The 17,630-nt window shown below is 41.4% G+C and overlaps 1 protein-coding gene across 11 annotated transcripts in view; it reads right to left on the reverse strand.

Annotated features, from left to right (window-relative positions):
- Window positions 1–17,630, reverse strand: part of MAP7D3 (MAP7 domain containing 3) — a 46,187-nt gene that overhangs the window by 16,495 nt on the left and 12,062 nt on the right. For 2 of the 11 annotated variants that reach the window (XM_077309030.1, XM_077309041.1), the window contains exons 5-13: window positions 16,700–16,811; window positions 16,266–16,286; window positions 11,928–12,023; window positions 8,853–8,951; window positions 7,471–7,569; window positions 6,271–6,396; window positions 4,824–4,963; window positions 3,815–3,933; window positions 3,112–3,356 (exon numbers count right to left, since the gene is read on the reverse strand). In XM_077309030.1, coding sequence (XP_077165145.1) covers window positions 3,112–3,356; window positions 3,815–3,933; window positions 4,824–4,963; window positions 6,271–6,396; window positions 7,471–7,569; window positions 8,853–8,951; window positions 11,928–12,023; window positions 16,266–16,286; window positions 16,700–16,811 — 1,057 coding nt within the window. The remainder of the gene's footprint in view (window positions 1–3,111; window positions 3,357–3,814; window positions 3,934–4,823; window positions 4,964–6,270; window positions 6,397–7,470; window positions 7,570–8,852; window positions 8,952–11,927; window positions 12,024–16,265; window positions 16,287–16,699; window positions 16,812–17,630) is intronic. The other 9 variants (XM_077309031.1, XM_077309033.1, XM_077309035.1 and 6 more) reach the window with 9 other exon arrangements.

Genomic DNA, 17,630 nt, shown 5'->3' on the forward strand with positions numbered 1-17,630 from the left:
AAAACCCATGATGAGTCTTAGAATTCACAGCTCTCAGTTCCACCTGCTCAAGGACTGACCGATGATTTGTTCCAAAATGTTGCCAGCTACAGATGTCAAACTGACAGGTCGATAGTTACCCGGATTCTCTTTTTTCCCTTTCATGAAGATGGGGACAACATTTGCCTACCTCCAATCACCTGTACTTCACCTGTTCTCCAAGAAGTATCAAAGATTACATTTGCAAGTCCTTTTAGTACCCTTGGATGCAATTCATCTGGCCCAGAAGACTTTGTTACTTTAAAGAAACTAGGTGTTTGTGGACTGTCACAACAGTGATCCTAGGGCACCATTCCCATCTCCCCTGTTGTGTTATGTTTTTTCCACATTGAGCACTATTTCCCTCACAAGAGAAGACTGGGGAGAAATAGGAGTTAAGCAGTTCATCAGCCCTCTCTTCATCATCTGTTATACTTTACTTTCTTGTCCTAGCAGTGGTCCTATGGTGTCCTTATTCTTTTTCTTACTTGAAATATAACTAAAGAAGCCTTTTTTGTTACATTTAACACTTCTTGCTAGCCTAAGCTCATATTGAGCTTTTAAAGTCTTTCTGACCACAGGACTCGACCCAACATACCTTTAGTCTCTTAAAATTTGTTTTTCTGAAGTCCAGTCTACACGTCTGACTATGTAAAGGCTTTCTCTTTCCCACAATTGAAAATTCCAAAAGCACACGTCACTACTACCAAGTGTACCCTCTACTTCCACCTCATCTACCAGTTCTTCCCTATTGATGAGAATCAAGTCTAAAATAGCAGAGCCCTGGTTCCCCTCTCTACTTCTGGGAAGTGAAGCTGTCAGCAAGACAAGTTAAGATTTAACGAAGTTTATATTTTTAGGGGTCGCAATGGGTCGGACACGACTTTGCACTTAACAGGAACAACAACAATATTTTTAGCAGAGTTGGTCCTCCAGCAGATATCTGGGTAATTGAAGTCACCCATGCTCACTGTTTCCCCCCCCCCTTTGAAAATTGTGTAATTTGGTCAGTATCTCATACAATTCCTCTGACTGGCTTGGTGGTCTATAGCAGACCCCCACAATAATACCACTCTCATTTTCTGCTCCTTTTACATTTACCCAAATGCACTCAACTTTCAGTTACCAGTATTTCTTCACAAGTATAAAGTATAGCAGAACAACAGTTCCCGAAGTTGGCAACCTACTACAACAAGTACAAGAGCTACCAAACTGGGAGAATGGACAACTCTAACTACAACTACAGTGCCCCCCCTGAACAAAACACTGAAGTATAGAACTGTAAAATTGAACACAGAAAGAAAGAACTCTAAAAATAAACTTTTAAAAGAAATACAACCCCAAGAAGAAAAGGCAAACAATGCTGCCCTTCAAATAAAAGAGGAAAGAAACACTAGGAGAAAGAAGTAGTAAATCCCAATGTACCCCCAAAACCTACCCCATCCCACCCCCAGAAACCAAAAGAATAGTTTGGAAGGAGTTAATAGGAAGAAAAGAAAATCAGTCCCTCAGTCAAACCCTTGATGTCCTACAAGCTGCCAGGGCAAGCTCAGCTTTGCAAACACATTTGCAGAAGGCAATGCAACGACTGGCTGGCTGCATTCCACAGGCGGAGAAGGCTGTTATTTCAATTACCGTATATACCCGCATATATGCCGAAGAAGGCTTTTTCAATGTGAAAAGGCTGAAAAACTCAGCTTATACACAAGTATATACGGCATATTTCACATTACGAAGGGGGAAGCAGAGTTGTGGAAAAAATATTTATGCATTTATGCAGCAAATGCTTAGCCTGCCATTAAGCAGTTCACAACCTGCCCCCGAAACATAAAAGTACAAAGTTACTCAGGAGTCACCATTTCAGGTGGAAGGCTCTATTCTCCTTTCTTGCTGCAGTTTTCCTGTGGGAATTTCTGACATCCACCAAACTCTGCCTTCCTACTGCAGTCACTCACTCACAGAGCTTTTGTCTATAAAGCACCTATGAACCCCAGAGAATCCTAGAGTGATGGCTAAAATTGCAAAGCAATGTGATAATATATATTGGAAATGTGTAGATAAAGTAGGTTCTTTTTTTCATATGTGGTGAAAATTAGAGAAAATTTATAAATTTTGGACCAAGGGCCACACTGTCTTAAAGAAAATTCTGGTTCAAGCCTTCCCTTTAAAACCTGAATGCATGTTATTAAATATATCACTGCAGTGCCTTCCAGCTCAAACCACAACCTTCTTCTTCTATGGAACTACGGCAGCAAGACTGGTACTGGGCAGGAAATGGAAGTCGCAAGAACTACCTTCAATAGATGATTGGTTAGATAAAGTTGCGGACCAAAATGCTACCAAAATGGCAAAACTAACATTGATTGTTAATGGAAAAACAGAAAATGCATTTCGAGAACAATGGGGCTCCTAGTCATCTAGCAAAATAACAAAGGGACATTATATGGTGGGGAGATGTTGTATATCGTATAACTTTCAGAATTCTCAATTACGTTTCACTGTATTTCTATTTCTTTATTTTGTGCAACATGACTTGCCTTATTAGTGTATCTGTATTTTTTATCTTGTGTAAAATGGAAATAAAAATTTGTTATTAAAACAATGGCCAATGATGAATCTGGAAGGGGTGGGAAGGGGAGGGGCAGACAGCTGTGCTTCCCAACTATATTCTGCACTGTTGTGCTACTTCTGGGGTTTCTTGAAGCCTGAAGAATAGTTCAGGGGTTTCTCAACAGCAAAAAAGCTGAGAAAGGCTATCTTACATGAAAGCTATTTAGAAGTTGCAAAGATGTTTGGCTATGAGTGAAATTGTCCCTTACTGGTAGGTAACATGTAAGCTTGGTAGCAACCTACCGGTTTAACGACTTGTACTGCAGAAGACACTCACCATACAAGAGATCAGCACATAAAGTTCTGAAATATAACAGCTACTGGAGTGGAATGCACCATCCATTATTCAAGTCACTTCATCCACCAAAATGACTTTGTGAGCTGCTTACCAACCTAGCCCGGCAGTCTTTCCATTTAGGAACAGATATGTGATTAATGCACGATGATGGATTGAAATGACCCACCTGAATAGAACAAGTTTACCTTCTTTGGTCTTTGAAGCATTTGCATCTCGCTCTGAGGTTTGTGCTGAAGGCCCTTGCTCTTGTCCTGCAGTTTCATCCACTTTCTCCTGTTGTTTACAGTCCACATCTAGTCTCCTTTTTGGTATATTGAGGACATTAGGAGTGAGAGATGGGCGCTGAATAGGAGCTGGTTTAGAGACCATAACAGGAGATGATGGTCTTGGCCTTAAGTTGACTGGTGAAGGCGGTCGAGGCTTTTGTCTACTGAGAAAGTAGTGCTATCAGTACAGGATTCATTCACGCAACAGATAACACTTTAACTGCCATTTGTTTTATCTGCCTACTGCAAGAATGCGCATCAGGAAGATAGAACAGACTTTCTTGTATGCCTTGGCATAGTTTCATATGCTCAGGGAAATTCATGGTATGAAACCACTGAGAGTACTTCCCTGACCAGTGGTCTTGCACTCATATGTAGTCATTTTCTTCAGTCTGCCACAAGAGAACTCCTCCTACACCTAAGGAAACTCTCAATCCACAGGCATGTGGTCTCTCACCCTATTCTGCTTCTCCACTTCTTCCTCATATACTAGGTATGTATACATTTCCACGTATTCCTTAATAGCTTTAATCTGCTTAAAAGCAGATGCCCAGCAGACAAAGCAAAGCCAATTATATGAATTATGATTTTGGAAGAGCAAATACATTTATTAGACAGAAACCTGATTGCAGCTGGAGATGGAGGGCGTTTACCCAGTTTAGCAGGAGAGGGCGATCGTCTGGGAGTGGACAAAGACAGCGACGATACATGTCTCCCAGCATGTTTTCCTACTTCAAGTTTCTGGGGAAAGAACAGAAACAGACAGGTAAACTTGCTTCCTATAACACATATAGGTTCCAAGAAAGAGATGGAGTGTCATTACATATGAATCTTTTAAAAATCTTAACTTTCTAGGGTTAATAAAGGCACTTTAGCAAATGTGAGTTATAGCAAATCTACATCCAGCACAAGTTTGTAATTAATCTCATAACACAATGAGCTTGGCTAGAATCTGCACTGCAGGACGGATACAAATTCAAACTCCACTAATGAAGATGGCATTTAAAGCTCTAGTCCAAAACTATCTTGAAAACAGAAAGCTCTTCCCTATCCTCAAGAGACTCTCTAATTAGCATATTGCCTCTTCAGTTTGATCCATCATTAATAACTCAAGAGTTCAAACAAGCAGATACAAACTGTGTTAAGTTGAAGTGTGTCAAGTAACTTATGACTTATGGCAAAACTATGAATTAATGTCCTCCAAAAGGTCCTATGTTTAACTGTCTTGCTCAGCAAACTAAGGGCCATGGCTTCCTCAACTGAATTAATCGACTTCCATGTTGAGTCTTCCTCTTTTTCTGCTGCCTCCCAACTTTTTCCCACAGTGCATCAGCAAGGGCTAAATATTATATTCTCATAAAAACTAACGTAAATCCATCGGCATGAAGCCAACAGGTTACTTTGCTATCCTCAAAAGCAGGGGTAGTCAACCTGTGGTCCTCCAGATGTTAATGGACTACAATTCCCATGAGCCCCTGCCAGCAAACGCTGGCAGGGGCTCATGGGAATTGTAGTCCATGAACATCTGGAGGACCACAGGTTGACTACCCCTGCTCAAAGGTACTTCTTTAAAAAGCATTGCTCCTGTATGCATAATCCATTGTTCCTGTATGCATAAAAGAGCCACCAACCTGTGCCTGTTCCAGAGAAATATTATCTGATGAAGAGGCGGTTATTGTCTTCAATCTGTCAATGCTGCGGCTGCGTACAGGTGCTTTGGGACCGTGAGCTGGGGAACTGTTGGAAGCTGAACGAGGACAGAGGGGAGATTCTATAAAGTTAGGAATATGACAAGACAAATAGGCCACCAATGGCACAGCATTGGAAAATGGAAACATGAGGGCAAGTAGGAGGGAGAAGACAAAGAGAGGGAAAGAAAAGACAGTACTTATTAAGATCTGTATCAAGAACCACCATGGGAAATTCACAGTGTGAGATATCACAGTGACAGACACCACCACTACAATTAGTATCCACTTCACAAAGGCACCACAACAAGAATGAAAAAAGTATGAAAGAAGCAGGTTGCTAAAGCTAAAAAATGAAACATTTCTCCTAGGCAATTCTAGGTTCAGATCACTATACGGCTCTTTATTCAAAGCTAGATGCAATTGAGAAGGGAATGTTTCTGCAGGGCCAAAATCACATTTTACAATGATGGCTAGAAAAGACCACATAAAGTTATTTTGTCCCTCTTATGAGAGAAAATTAAGAACTGCTGAGTGATGAGGTCCAAGTATTGGATTCCTACAGACAGGGGCCTGATTTACTTGCATTATGTTTATTTATCATTATCATGTAACTCTGTGTTCTGAAAGCACTTCAGAAATAATGAAGTTACTCATTCTGCTATTCAGCTTATGTTGTAGAGCAAATTGATATGACCAAGAGGCCAGTATGTGAAAATATCTACAAGCATTGTGAAGAAGCAAAATTAACAGTGAAGAAATTCTGCCCAGTGCCAAAAGGAGGGGCGGATAGATTTCATGGCTGATTTTAAAATAATGGTAAAAGAAAGATGTTTGAAAGGCAAAGAAGCACAGGGGAAGATGCTCCAGCAATGAGCTAAGGAAGCAGTTCCCTGACTGAGGTCTACGAATTTAGTGAAAGCAAACTTTTCCAGGAATAAGGAGATATGGCAAGATAACTGCCTGTTGTTTGAAACTCATCAAAATCAGTGTCAGGGCAGTTAAACAAAAGATCTCCCTGGGTGAGTGATCCAAACGGAACATGACAGCATAAATAGTTAAACAGGCATCTCTACCTGCAATCACAGTAGTGTTTTGCAAGTGCCATTTTGTGTAAAGTGATCCCTGTAGCTAGTACAATGCAGCTCAAAACTCACGGGGATGGAAAAAGGCTTAAAACTGGGCTGTCACATACTGCACTGAACTTTTCCTCACATTATTTTTCAGTGTGAGGTTGAGATGAACATCCTATGGTCATGCGGAAATGCTTTCTTCACCTAGATTTGTTTTAATAACTCAATATCCTGCGCATAAGGGAATTTTGTTTAGTAGGTTTCAGCTTTGCTTCCAAGACAAAACGCTGCCTGGTCTTCTACTGCATGCCTGTTACCTGAGGGATCTCTGCCATCAGCTGATAATGTGGCGGCACTTTTACTCCTAGCTAAGGAAGCTTGGGTGGGGGCGAGCAGGCGACTGATCACGTTACTCTCCAGAGGGATGAACTGGGAACGACGAGCTAAATGATGGGAACAAACCAAAGAGGATTCAACAGAAACATCCAATAATGAAGGAAGCAGCATAAAGAGAAGGAAAGGAGGGGAATCACGGAAAGTGACAGCAGTTTCAAAAGGAAATTAAAAATCATAATGAAAAGAGGAAGATTGCGGTACAAACACAGCATTGCAAGCTCTGTGTGTACTCCCTGCAAATACCTATTTGTACCAGACAACCACCAGTAACCCTATGTACTTTTGTAACTCATCTATTCTCCAAGGAGTTCAAAGCGTCCTGTGAGAGGCTGGGATTTTTCAGACTGCCATTTGCACCATCTAAAAGTAACTTCAAAAGGGTCTGGTATAACAGGAAAAAAAACTGGAACGCCATAGCAAGATGCCATAATGCAATTTAAAAGCATTGCAGACAGAATGCATAAGTAAGGTTGAGATGACAGCAGGAATAGAGGGTCAGATTGGTTTGGCGATGGTTCTTTCCAGGAAATGCAAAATGTGGCAAGTCATGCAGCATAAAGACAGAAGCCTCATGATTTCAAAAAGTTGTTAGTTAAAGAGGTTAGTTTTTTTTTGCTTGCATAGTTATTCTCACACAAATTAACTGTTAAATGTACATGTTAAATGTTACATGTAGGCCATATAATGAACATCTCAGCATGCCAGCAATGTGTACATTTTTTAATTAGAAAGGAGAATTGCAGGAAAAACTGCAATTGGTGATGTTTACCAACTTAGTATCATTACTAGAAAAGATGCTTTGACCTTTAAATATTCCTAGAGACACCTCTAGTTAATTATCAAGAGTGAACATAGGTGAGTCCAGAAGTAGAAAGTGAAATGTTTTAGTTACATGCAGCAAGAACACAAATGTTTATATTTGTAACAGACTTCTGGAATGATTTTATCAATTTCTTGGATGAAGTAACATAAATATTTTATCAATTTCTTATGTAGTAAAGCCATAAAATTTAACAAATTTTTGCAGTTTCCCCCAGGTGGTGAAATATTCCTAAAACAATGCCCAGCCCTTTCACCCTTAAAGGTACTGGTAGGAGTGAGTTGTATAAACTGTTATCCACCTGTTTTTTCTTCTTTTTGAACATTTTCTAAATCTGAAGAAGACTGAAGTTTACTGCCCATTCTACTCAATGATGAACTCCTCTTCTTTTCCATTGCTCCTAGATACCAAACACAAGGGATATTTTCAACATGTGTCCATGCAGTTCACGTACCAAGATATCGAAAAAAAACAAATTTGATGTGAAGCAACAGAAAATCACTGTATATAGTTAAAAGGAAGACTGATATTTAAATCACAAAGAAATTTCAGCCATTCATTTAGAAGGATTTTTCACCTTTATAATTAATTTTCTAACACAGGCACAAAATATAAGTTGCTGCTGTAATAATTTAGCATAGTAACCTGAAACTGAACAAAATATAGTATTAAGGATTCTAATTTAGGCTAATGTTCATAATCTGAATAATAACTCCATGCCCTATTTGCATTTGCATCATATTTATGTTACTTCAAAAGCTATTTATTTTTTTGCCTCTAGATTCGTCTACATAGATAAGCCGGCTTGGTGAGTTTCGACAATTAAGGACTCAGTTTTCAAAGATATCAGATTTTAATAAATGTCTGCTTGTAATGCAGACATTTGAAAAGGATAACAATGTGTGAAGGATGGGCTACACACAAATAGTAAAGGCTCATGGTAAATGGCCAGGGCAGAGGAAGAGTATATATATCCTTATCCATTGTTGTTCCTCTATATATCCTATATATTTGTGAAACAGCCTAGGGGGTGGGATGTGTCCGGCTGTCCAAGTTGGAATAGGGCCAATCAGGGTGCAGCCAGCTTTGCCCTGATTGGCCCTGCCCCTGCAGCTCCCACCCTCCGTCCCTGGACTCTAGCTTCTTTGCTCTCAGACACCTCAGTGTCTGGAGCCAGCAGCAGGTAATGGGAGAGGGCCCTGGGCAAAGGGTCATGGTGGAGGGCCTGCTTACGAGGGCCTCTTGGCCTGCTGACTGCCTGCTAAGGAGCTCTGTCCCGGCCCTGATAATGAGCTGCCCAGCCCCCGCCTGCCCCACTTGATCTGGCTGCGAGCTGCAGCCCAAAGCCACCTTAAGCTGCCTGGCTGGGGGCCAGGGGAGGGGACCCTTTCAAGGCCCGTTCTGAGGAACGGGCTTTGAAGCTAGTATATATATATTATATATATATTAAAAGTATATTTTAAACTACTATGAAATGTTTTGAAGAATTGAGGTTTTAAAAAGGATGTATATCTTTAAAACATAACCACCTAATGAAATGAATTCCTATCCATGGAGCCTGTACAGGAGAACTCAGTGAATTGAGCCTTAAATGGATTATATGAATATAATAATGGCAATAGTGTTCAGATTAAACAAATATTCCCATTTGACTGGCTGTATTTAAAAGTTTGCTTGCTGCACCTTTCTGTTCCACCTGTAAACCTCTGGACACTGGTTGCTCAGAATTTGGAGGAACTTTGTTATTCAATCTGTTTAACGAAGCACTTCTTTTAGTAGTGTCTGTAAGGGAAAAATCAAGCCATGATCAAGAATGCATGCTTTAATGCAATCAAGCCCAGGATTATGATTTACAGAAGATCATTACTTTCTGATTGAGCTACAATCCATATCAAACCCCAAGTATCTAGAAGGACAGGCAATTCAGAGAGCAGTTACTTTTCAGTCAGAAGAACTCTATTACACAAATAATTTTCCTCAAATTACAATCCTTCCATTGGATATCACCAGTAGGGGGTGTGCATTTGGCATAAACCAAGCTGAAAAAATACTGGTATTTTTTGGGTATTATTTAAGCCAGTTACAGATCAGAGAATCTGTTCAGCTACTGCTGAAGCTGAATTTTTAAACTTTTATTTTGGGATATTCAGCTATACTGAAAACAAATAGAGCAGTGGGAACCAGCCCAGGCTCACTCAGGGTGGCAGAAGATGACAGATCCACGCTGCCTCAGCTGGGGCTGGCTCCTCTTGCAGCCCTGTTTAAGAAAAGCGGTCCAGGATTGGCCAGAGCAATGGGAACTCTCAGCCAGATACGCATGCAGTGGGGAGAGATCTCCCTGCCGTACACAGATACTGGGGTCAGCTTCTCCTGTAATGCAGTTTATAAAAAGGTAAAGGTATCCCCTGTGCAAGCACCGAGTCATGTCTGACCCTTGGGGTGACGCCCTCCAGCGTTTTCATGGCAGACTCAATACGGGATGGTTTGCCAGTGCCTTCCCCAGTCATTACCGTTTACCCCCCAGCAAGCAAGCTGGGTACTCATTTTACCGACCTCGGAAGGATGGAAGGCTGAGTCAACCTTGAGCCGGCTGCTGGGATCGAACTCCCAACCTCATGGGCAAAGCTTTCAGGCGGCTGCCTTACCACTCTGCGCCACAAGAGGCTCTAATGCAGTTTATAAGAGTGGATAAATTGGAATTTTCTTCTTGGGTCAGGATTTTTGAAAATTCCCAGATCTGCATAACACACCAGTATCGTGATCCAAGATTGGTTGCAAATATCAAAACGTTTTTGGGTTCAGTACTCAAATAGAGAAACACCGTTTTTTTGCACACCCCTAGTTAACAGTATGCTCCAATATGTTTATAAGGATTTTTAGACCTCAGGTAACTACTACAAGAGCAGAAAGAACAGTGCGAGCATATACATGCAAATACACACAATGCTTATGCAGAGATTTCAGAATGTGAAAACTTTAAAACGGTTTTTGGCTAAAATTTTTTACCCAAATCATCCCACTCACTACTACTTTGCATGAAAGCTGAAGTTTTGTTACAAGGAATGATAATTAAACAGCATGTGAAAAATGCACTTGATGGAATGCAACTCGCATTCAGCCAGGAATCTGGGTGACTCCTGATGCTTCCCTTACAATTGAGGCTCAGGTCACTAGACTAGCAGGTGTACTTATATCTGGCATTCTTCCATCTATGCCAGGTAAGGCTACTAGTGCCCTACCTGACCCCAGAACACCTGCCCACAGTGACAGTAATCTTCAAGCAGGATTTTTGTAACTTGCTCTATGCGGGTCTTCTCTTGACCTTGACCTGGAAACTACAGTTGGTGTGGAAGGCAGCTGATAGGGTTCTCACCAGAACACCTTGGAGGACTCACATCCAGCTGGTGCTAAGGCAGCTGCATTGGTTACCTGTTGAATACCAGATCAGGTCCAAGGTTCTGGTGTTAACTTTTAAGGTCATTTCGCAGTCTGGGCCCAGTGAACTTGAGGGACTGTCTCTCCACCTATGTTGTCCACAGGGCTCTCCACTCTGTGGGCTCAAATAAGTTGGTGGTCCCGGGCCCATGGGAAGTTCACCTGGCCTGGACCTGGTGAAAGAAGTTCCCAGGAGAGCTAAGGCCATGTTGAAGGTGACACTTCTGCAGCGTCTGCAACACAGAGCTCTTCTTTCAGACTTTGGGTTGTGGGCAGGATTTTGCTCCTCTTCTGGCATCTCCTTCTAATAACACCATCCCTATAGATTAGGCAGATTGGGGTGGGGGGGTTTGGCTGTGGTTGTTAGGACTAGGGTAGTGGAGTTTTATCTTTTATACTGTGTTTATATCTGTTAGCCACTGCGAGCCAGCAGGCTGGGAGCTGCAACCTAAATGAACAAACGAATGAATAAAAGGAGGGCCTTCTCCCAAAGCGCTGCCTGAAGTCTGGCAGAACAATCTGACCTGGCCTTTGGAGTGAAGCACTGGCAGATCTTACAAGCCTGACATTGTGTGAGGCACAGAAGACAAAATTCATGATCATCAATCTGTGGAATCTTCACTCCGCAGCGATAGCACTTCTTGAAAAAAACCCTTTGAAGCCATTTTCAAACGAACAAGAGCTACTAGAAAGGTGACTGTTCTTCGTGGCGGTGAAAAAGGAACTGAGGCGGAGTCACGCTCTGTCTGAGTCACATGTGCGTTCCGGTGGGAAACCATGTTCATACACACCGTGACAGAACGGTAGTACCCCCTATTGGGCTAAAGCTAGAAAAAGATTTCTGTGGCCAGCCTGCACTTGCGCAGTCCCAATGTGGGGCTGCACAACAAGACAGACAATGAATTTATAACTTTTGTTCAATATGCACTAAGCTATCCCCATACACCTCAAGGGCTTAAATAATACTCAAAGAAGAAAAGACCCACTATCATGTTTTAGAAAGTTGAGTATTTAGCTGTGGATCAAGTGAAATGAGTGCGATTGAAAGCATGCAAATCCTAAAACGTTAGCTAAGAAATGGTGCACAAAAAATGATTTGTCATGATTTGGATTCCTGAATTCCAAAACTAAGCAGACAGACTGTGAAATGTTTACCACGGATCTTCTGTTCTAACAGACATCACATTCAGCAACCATGAGGTGGAGAACTGCACAGTTCACTGGAGTAACAAAATGGGTGAAATGTATTTAAGACCAAATATCAGGGAAACTCGATAAAGGAGGCAAAGCAGAGCTAAAACTCCTCTACAAGCACAAACTTACTCTTGCTTGGAGAATTAAGAAATGCTGCTGAAGATGAGAGTCGTTTACTAATTTCTACTTGCTTGAGGTTTGCTGAAGAAGTAGAACGTCTGCTGGCTGAAGAAAAAAATGGTTATTTTAACTTTTGGCACCCAAAAGGCATTCTGAACTTCCCTAAAGCTCTTCCTGGAAACTATTTTCCTCATAGATTTGTGATTAATCCTTGACACACAAGGGAAAAACACACTGGAAGTATTAGGTATGCTAAATCCCATTTATTGTGCAGTCAGCACCTAACAGGTTTACAAAAATGTTATACAAACTGTAATCTTGTATTTATTATATGTCTCTCAATGCCAAACTTGCTGCCCTCTTAGGTAAAATCAAACTCGATTTCTTCTAATTTATCAAACTAGCTATTCAAGGCCATACAACAATTCTTTGTCGGTTGATAACTTGAAAATGGGGTTTTATGACCTATCCATGTTTAGATGTACTGGATGTATAAACCCATGCAGTTAAGAAAAAACATGTAAAGCAGCGGTTCTCAACCTTTTCTTTGCTGCAACCCCAAATTCGGCAGCGGATGGTGTGGTGGCAGCAGCAGTATGCACGCGGGTGGCATGCGTGTGCATGAGCACAACAATCGAGGCAGCGTGGAGGTGGCCACTGCCATGGGTCTGCCGCATCCTCTGGCTGCTGCCTCCACCCGCCACTGCTGTCTGCCGCTACTGCAGCGGGCAACCTGGTGACCCCAAGGATCCCAAATGGGGTCGCGACCCCAAGGTTGACAACCACTGATGTAAAGGCTTATTTAGGTTAACAAGTGAGCAGACTCCCTTTTCCTTCTGCAACCAATTGAACCTACAAAATATTGTTCTCAAGGGTCAGCAAGCCCTCAACAACAGTACAGTGGGAATTTGTAGGGGGAGAGGGAATCCACAGAAATAACCCTTCCCCCCCTCAGAAAACTTTAATACCCTTCAGTTTGTGGAATGTGCTTGGATACAGGTTGCTACAATAGTTAAGAGGAAAAGCTGCCATCTGGAGGGCCTCTGATTCAAAACTCTATCACAAAGTTGCTAGAAGTGAGTAATACTCTCAGATTCAGTACCCAAACTTCAGCATGGGGACAGTTGTACTGGCCTAGCTTACAGAGTAGTCATAAGGGTTAGTGGTTTATGTGTGAAACAGTTTGATTAGGATGTCTGCACAGAAGGACATATCGAGTCATATCTTCCAGGCCAAGCTGTCAGCTGTTAGCTCAAAGCAAAGAAAAATGCCAAAAATATTAATTTGCCGTTGGCTCTAAGTTCAGGACACAAATGCCTGTGCATACCCTTTTTCAGTCCCCATTTGGCTAGTCTGAGGTAAAAAAAATCTAAAAAATCATCTATATTATTCAGGTATTCTTTCAGCCAGATATAGATCGAGGATATAGATCAGAATTTCGGCTATCTGAAATAACCAAGCTCCCCAAAATCCCCAAAATTTTTGAGACTGCTGGATAGCCAAAGTTAAAAGGTATTTAAGGGACCGTGACACCTTTAAGCACCTCACCCCCTCATCATTAGAAATCATGAAGGATGGGGACACTTTATTTGGAAGGCCATAGAATCAGACACTCTGGTCCAATTGTTTTGAAACATGGGACCCAATGCCTCCCGGCACTTCTCTAGATGGATTGGTCAGCGACTGGCATAACAGACTGCTGGCCGCCACTGATGAGATAGCTCCCAGACGTCCTCTCCGTCCCAGTCTCTTGTTCAGAGAAAAGGCATATATTGGTTTTTACTCTGCACAGAGATTATTCTAAAACTGCTTTGGATGTATAACAGAAAAGCAGAATATAAATAGTGTACATCAATCCATCTAGCATTTGAAATCCACAGCACAAATGGAATATCCTCAAGGATTCTGTATTAGGCAAGGTAATGGTGTCAGGGAAAATCAGGGGAAATGTAGAACTAATTGTTTCTATAAGGATCTATATAAATAGTGCAGAACTCATCCTGAGACTACAACCTACACTTGTTTCCTTGTCTAATGTATAAGGAGCTTGACATGTGAACACAGGCCTTGACAAGTCCCCAACTCATCATGACAATACAAAAATTTGGAACTCTATAGACTATAATATACAGGAAGAGGCCAGTTACCTAAATTCCAGAAGTTAGGTAACTGAAATTGTTACTAAAAGGAAATGTTACAATGCTTCTATAAACAGCCTTAGTTTTTCTTTCAATAGGAAACACTATTCAACATTAATCTAACAATGCAAAGCAGCTGAATTATAAAGAAACAAACTGATATAAGCGGTATCCCAATTTTACTAGACTTTCCTAGGACATTGGGAATTGCTGATTGGTTTGAAGAACAGCATCACTGATTACAGTTTTAGCTAAGAATTCCAGGCATACAAGTGAACTGTAATTAATCAGAAGAATAAAGGCCTGGCCCCTACCTGGTTGAATGAGCTCCCAGAAGAGCTAAAGGCCCTGACGGAGCTAACACAGTTCTGTAGGGCCTGTAAGACGGAGCTCTTCCGCCAGGCATTTTGTTGAGGCTAGGCCAAGAAAGATCTTGGGCCCCTTCTCCAAGCACCAACCCTGAAAAATATGGAAGAAGGGGACTGTGCGGTGGGTGAGTTTTATGTTTTAGCTGTGATGATTGTATTTTAATTTACATTTTGTTGTTAATTGCCATGAGATGGCTGGTCAAGGAGTGGCGGTCTACAAATTCAATAAATATTAATAAATAAGATCTATAAAGCTTTGAACCACAGACGTGGCTCCAACATGAGCTGGCAGTATTAGAATATAGGGTGAAATGCAGCTAGCCAAGATTTTCCTTCCCTTCTTTAACTGGAATGCCCTTTCTGTGGACATCAAACAGCAGCAGAAACAAAATATGATCTACTACAAATTAAAATATTACTTAGATATTGAGACAGAGTGGTAAAATGGTATACCACCATTCCAGATTGCTTTACTACTCCCCATCAGAACTGGATGTTCCATTTAACAAATTTCCATGGTATTTGCTATTATTACTTCTGTAAGATGTGAATGCATTCTTGAGTGACATGTACAGGTAAAACAAAATCAGAGTCCAGTAGCACCTTTAAGACCAACAAAGATTTATTCAAGACATAAGCTTTTGAGTGCATGCACCCGAGAGCCAGTTTGGTGCAGTGATTAGGAGTGCGGACTTCTAATCTGACATGCTGGGTTCGATTCTGCATTCCCCCACATGCAGCCAGCTGGGTGACCTTGGGCTTCGCCACGGCACTGATAAAACTGTTCTGACTGAGCAGTGATATCAGGGCTCTCTCAGCCTCACCCACCTCACAGGGTATCTGTTGTGGGGAGACGGAATGGAAGGCGAATGTAAGCTGCTTTGAGCCTCCTTCGGGTAGAGAAAAGCGGCCTATAAGAACTCTTCCTCAGACTATGAAAGCTCACTCCTTGAATAAATCTTTGTTGGTCTTAAAGGTGCTACTGGACTCTGATTTTGTTGTGTACTTCAGAACAACACAGCTACCCACTTGAATGTATGGGTAAACAAATTATTGAATGATACCTTTCTGAAAGGTTAAGAACACCAGCCTTTAATGAGACCATTCTCCCATTTCTGTTCAGCCTAAAAGTTTATTATTATTATTAATTAAATTTCTAGCCCACCTTCCTCCTTGGACTCAAGGGAGGTTACATATAAAATCCCCATAAAACCCCACCCTAAAACACAACACACATCTAAAATATACTCAGATGGCAAGATCCCTCCTACCTCCTGCAGTCAACCAATAAGGGTGCGCTAGATATTATAGTGGGACTTGAGGGGGGCCCATTGATCTTGCTAACCCAGCCTCAACCAAAGACCTGGCAGAAGAGCTCCATTTTACAGGCCCTGCAGCACTTTGCTATGAATCCTTAGAACACAGTTGCCTGCATCTGCAGTTTTTGTAGTATTAAGGGTCATGACATTCAAGACAACCAATTCTATCTATAGAAAACATGGATGCGCTGATTAGGTTTTACGATGAAGCTGCACCTTATCCATATTGTATCAAATGTCAGATTAGGGTTCAAGAATCTCTCTCTAAATTTGTATTCGGTTCATTCAAAACAATAGTCAGCAAGAAGTTCCCACTGATCTCAAGGACTTAAAAAGAGGACAGACAAGTGACTACTAGCTGACTGAGAGGTTCTGTAGAGATTACCCCCAGGCTCCTAAGCAATGTAATTCAACACAAAGGGTAACATTGCTTAAATCAAGCTAGTAAAATAAGAATGCCAATGCAATTGGTTAGTTAAAATAAGAGTGAGCAGGCAGGCAAGTCTGTATCACTGGACCCACCTTCAGATGCAGTTGGTGACTCTGTGGAAAGAAGTTGTAGACTAAAATCATACTGATAACACAGGTACAGAAAAATTCAAGAGAAAAAAAATAACACAATAATAAATGCAGTAATTAAAGATTAATAGATCTTCAATGAAACAAGATGATTAAACTATGCTTCCAAATCCATATTCCCATATTCTTTAGCTTTAGCAAAGTCAATTACCTTGTAGTAACTTATGCCCAACCTCCAGTCATTTTTGTGTAAATTGCAGTATATGCACTGACAGACTTGAGGCCATTGTTACCCTTATCATACTGAAGGGGAAACAAACATTATATTTTCTTCATTTTCTGATATGTTCTCCCCAGTTTCTTTACTGTTGTTCTATCCCTGTAGTGCCAAAAATATTTATACTCTACATTGTGTTTCTTGTCTACATGCTACCAACCTGTCTTGCCGTCCGAATCTGTTAAAGAGCCACCCCATGACCATCTCTTCTGTTTGGTTTCCAATTTCTGGCTCCGCTCCAAGGTACGATGCACCACTGCTTCATAATGCTCCTGTTAATTGAACGATCTCTGGAGTTAGGCTGCAATAGCTTTGATTTCTACTCAACACATTGTACTGTGGAAAACAAGCGGAGAATCTCTTCCCTGAGGAGCTCACTATTAACAATAGGCCTGTTTTTACATTGTAATGCTAATTACAGTTCAAAAGACAACATGTGCAGACTGCAGACGTTCATCAGTAAGAATCCACTTCAAATTAGCTTTAATTTGTACTTATTGGTTATTATGCAGCTAGAGGCCTGATGGATTAGCAAGCTCACTCCTGCTTTTTTTTTTTTTTTTTTGGAATTTCTGGCATTGGTAACAAGTAGTGGCACATCGTTTCCAAACAAGGATTTGGGGTGGTATTGATGGCATGGACATGGTTACACAATAACCCACATCAGCAGCAGCAGTAGCAAGAAGAAGAAGAGTTGGTTCTTATATGCTGCTTTTCTCTACCAGGAGGAGTCTCAAAGCGGCTTACAGTCGCCTTTCCTTTCCTCTTCCCACAACAGACACCCTGTGAGGTGGGTGAGGCTGAGAGAGCCCTGATATTACTGCTCAGTCAGAACAGCTTTATCAGTGCTGTGCCAAACCCCAGGTCACTCAGCTGGCTGGATGAAGGGGAGCGCAGAATCGAACCTGGCTCACCAGTCTGCACTCCTAACCACTACACCAAATGTTGATTTTATATAGCAAAACTGACATCCCATGAGATGCAGGAAAACTGAACAAATGCTATATGTTACAACATGCCTACCGCTTTACATGATTCCAAATTTTCAGTTACACAATTTTATGAAAGTCCAAGGGCCCTTTTTCAGTTTG

Source organism: Paroedura picta, chromosome 13, assembly GCF_049243985.1.
Source record: "Paroedura picta isolate Pp20150507F chromosome 13, Ppicta_v3.0, whole genome shotgun sequence".
Lineage (NCBI taxonomy): Eukaryota > Metazoa > Chordata > Lepidosauria > Squamata > Gekkonidae > Paroedura > Paroedura picta.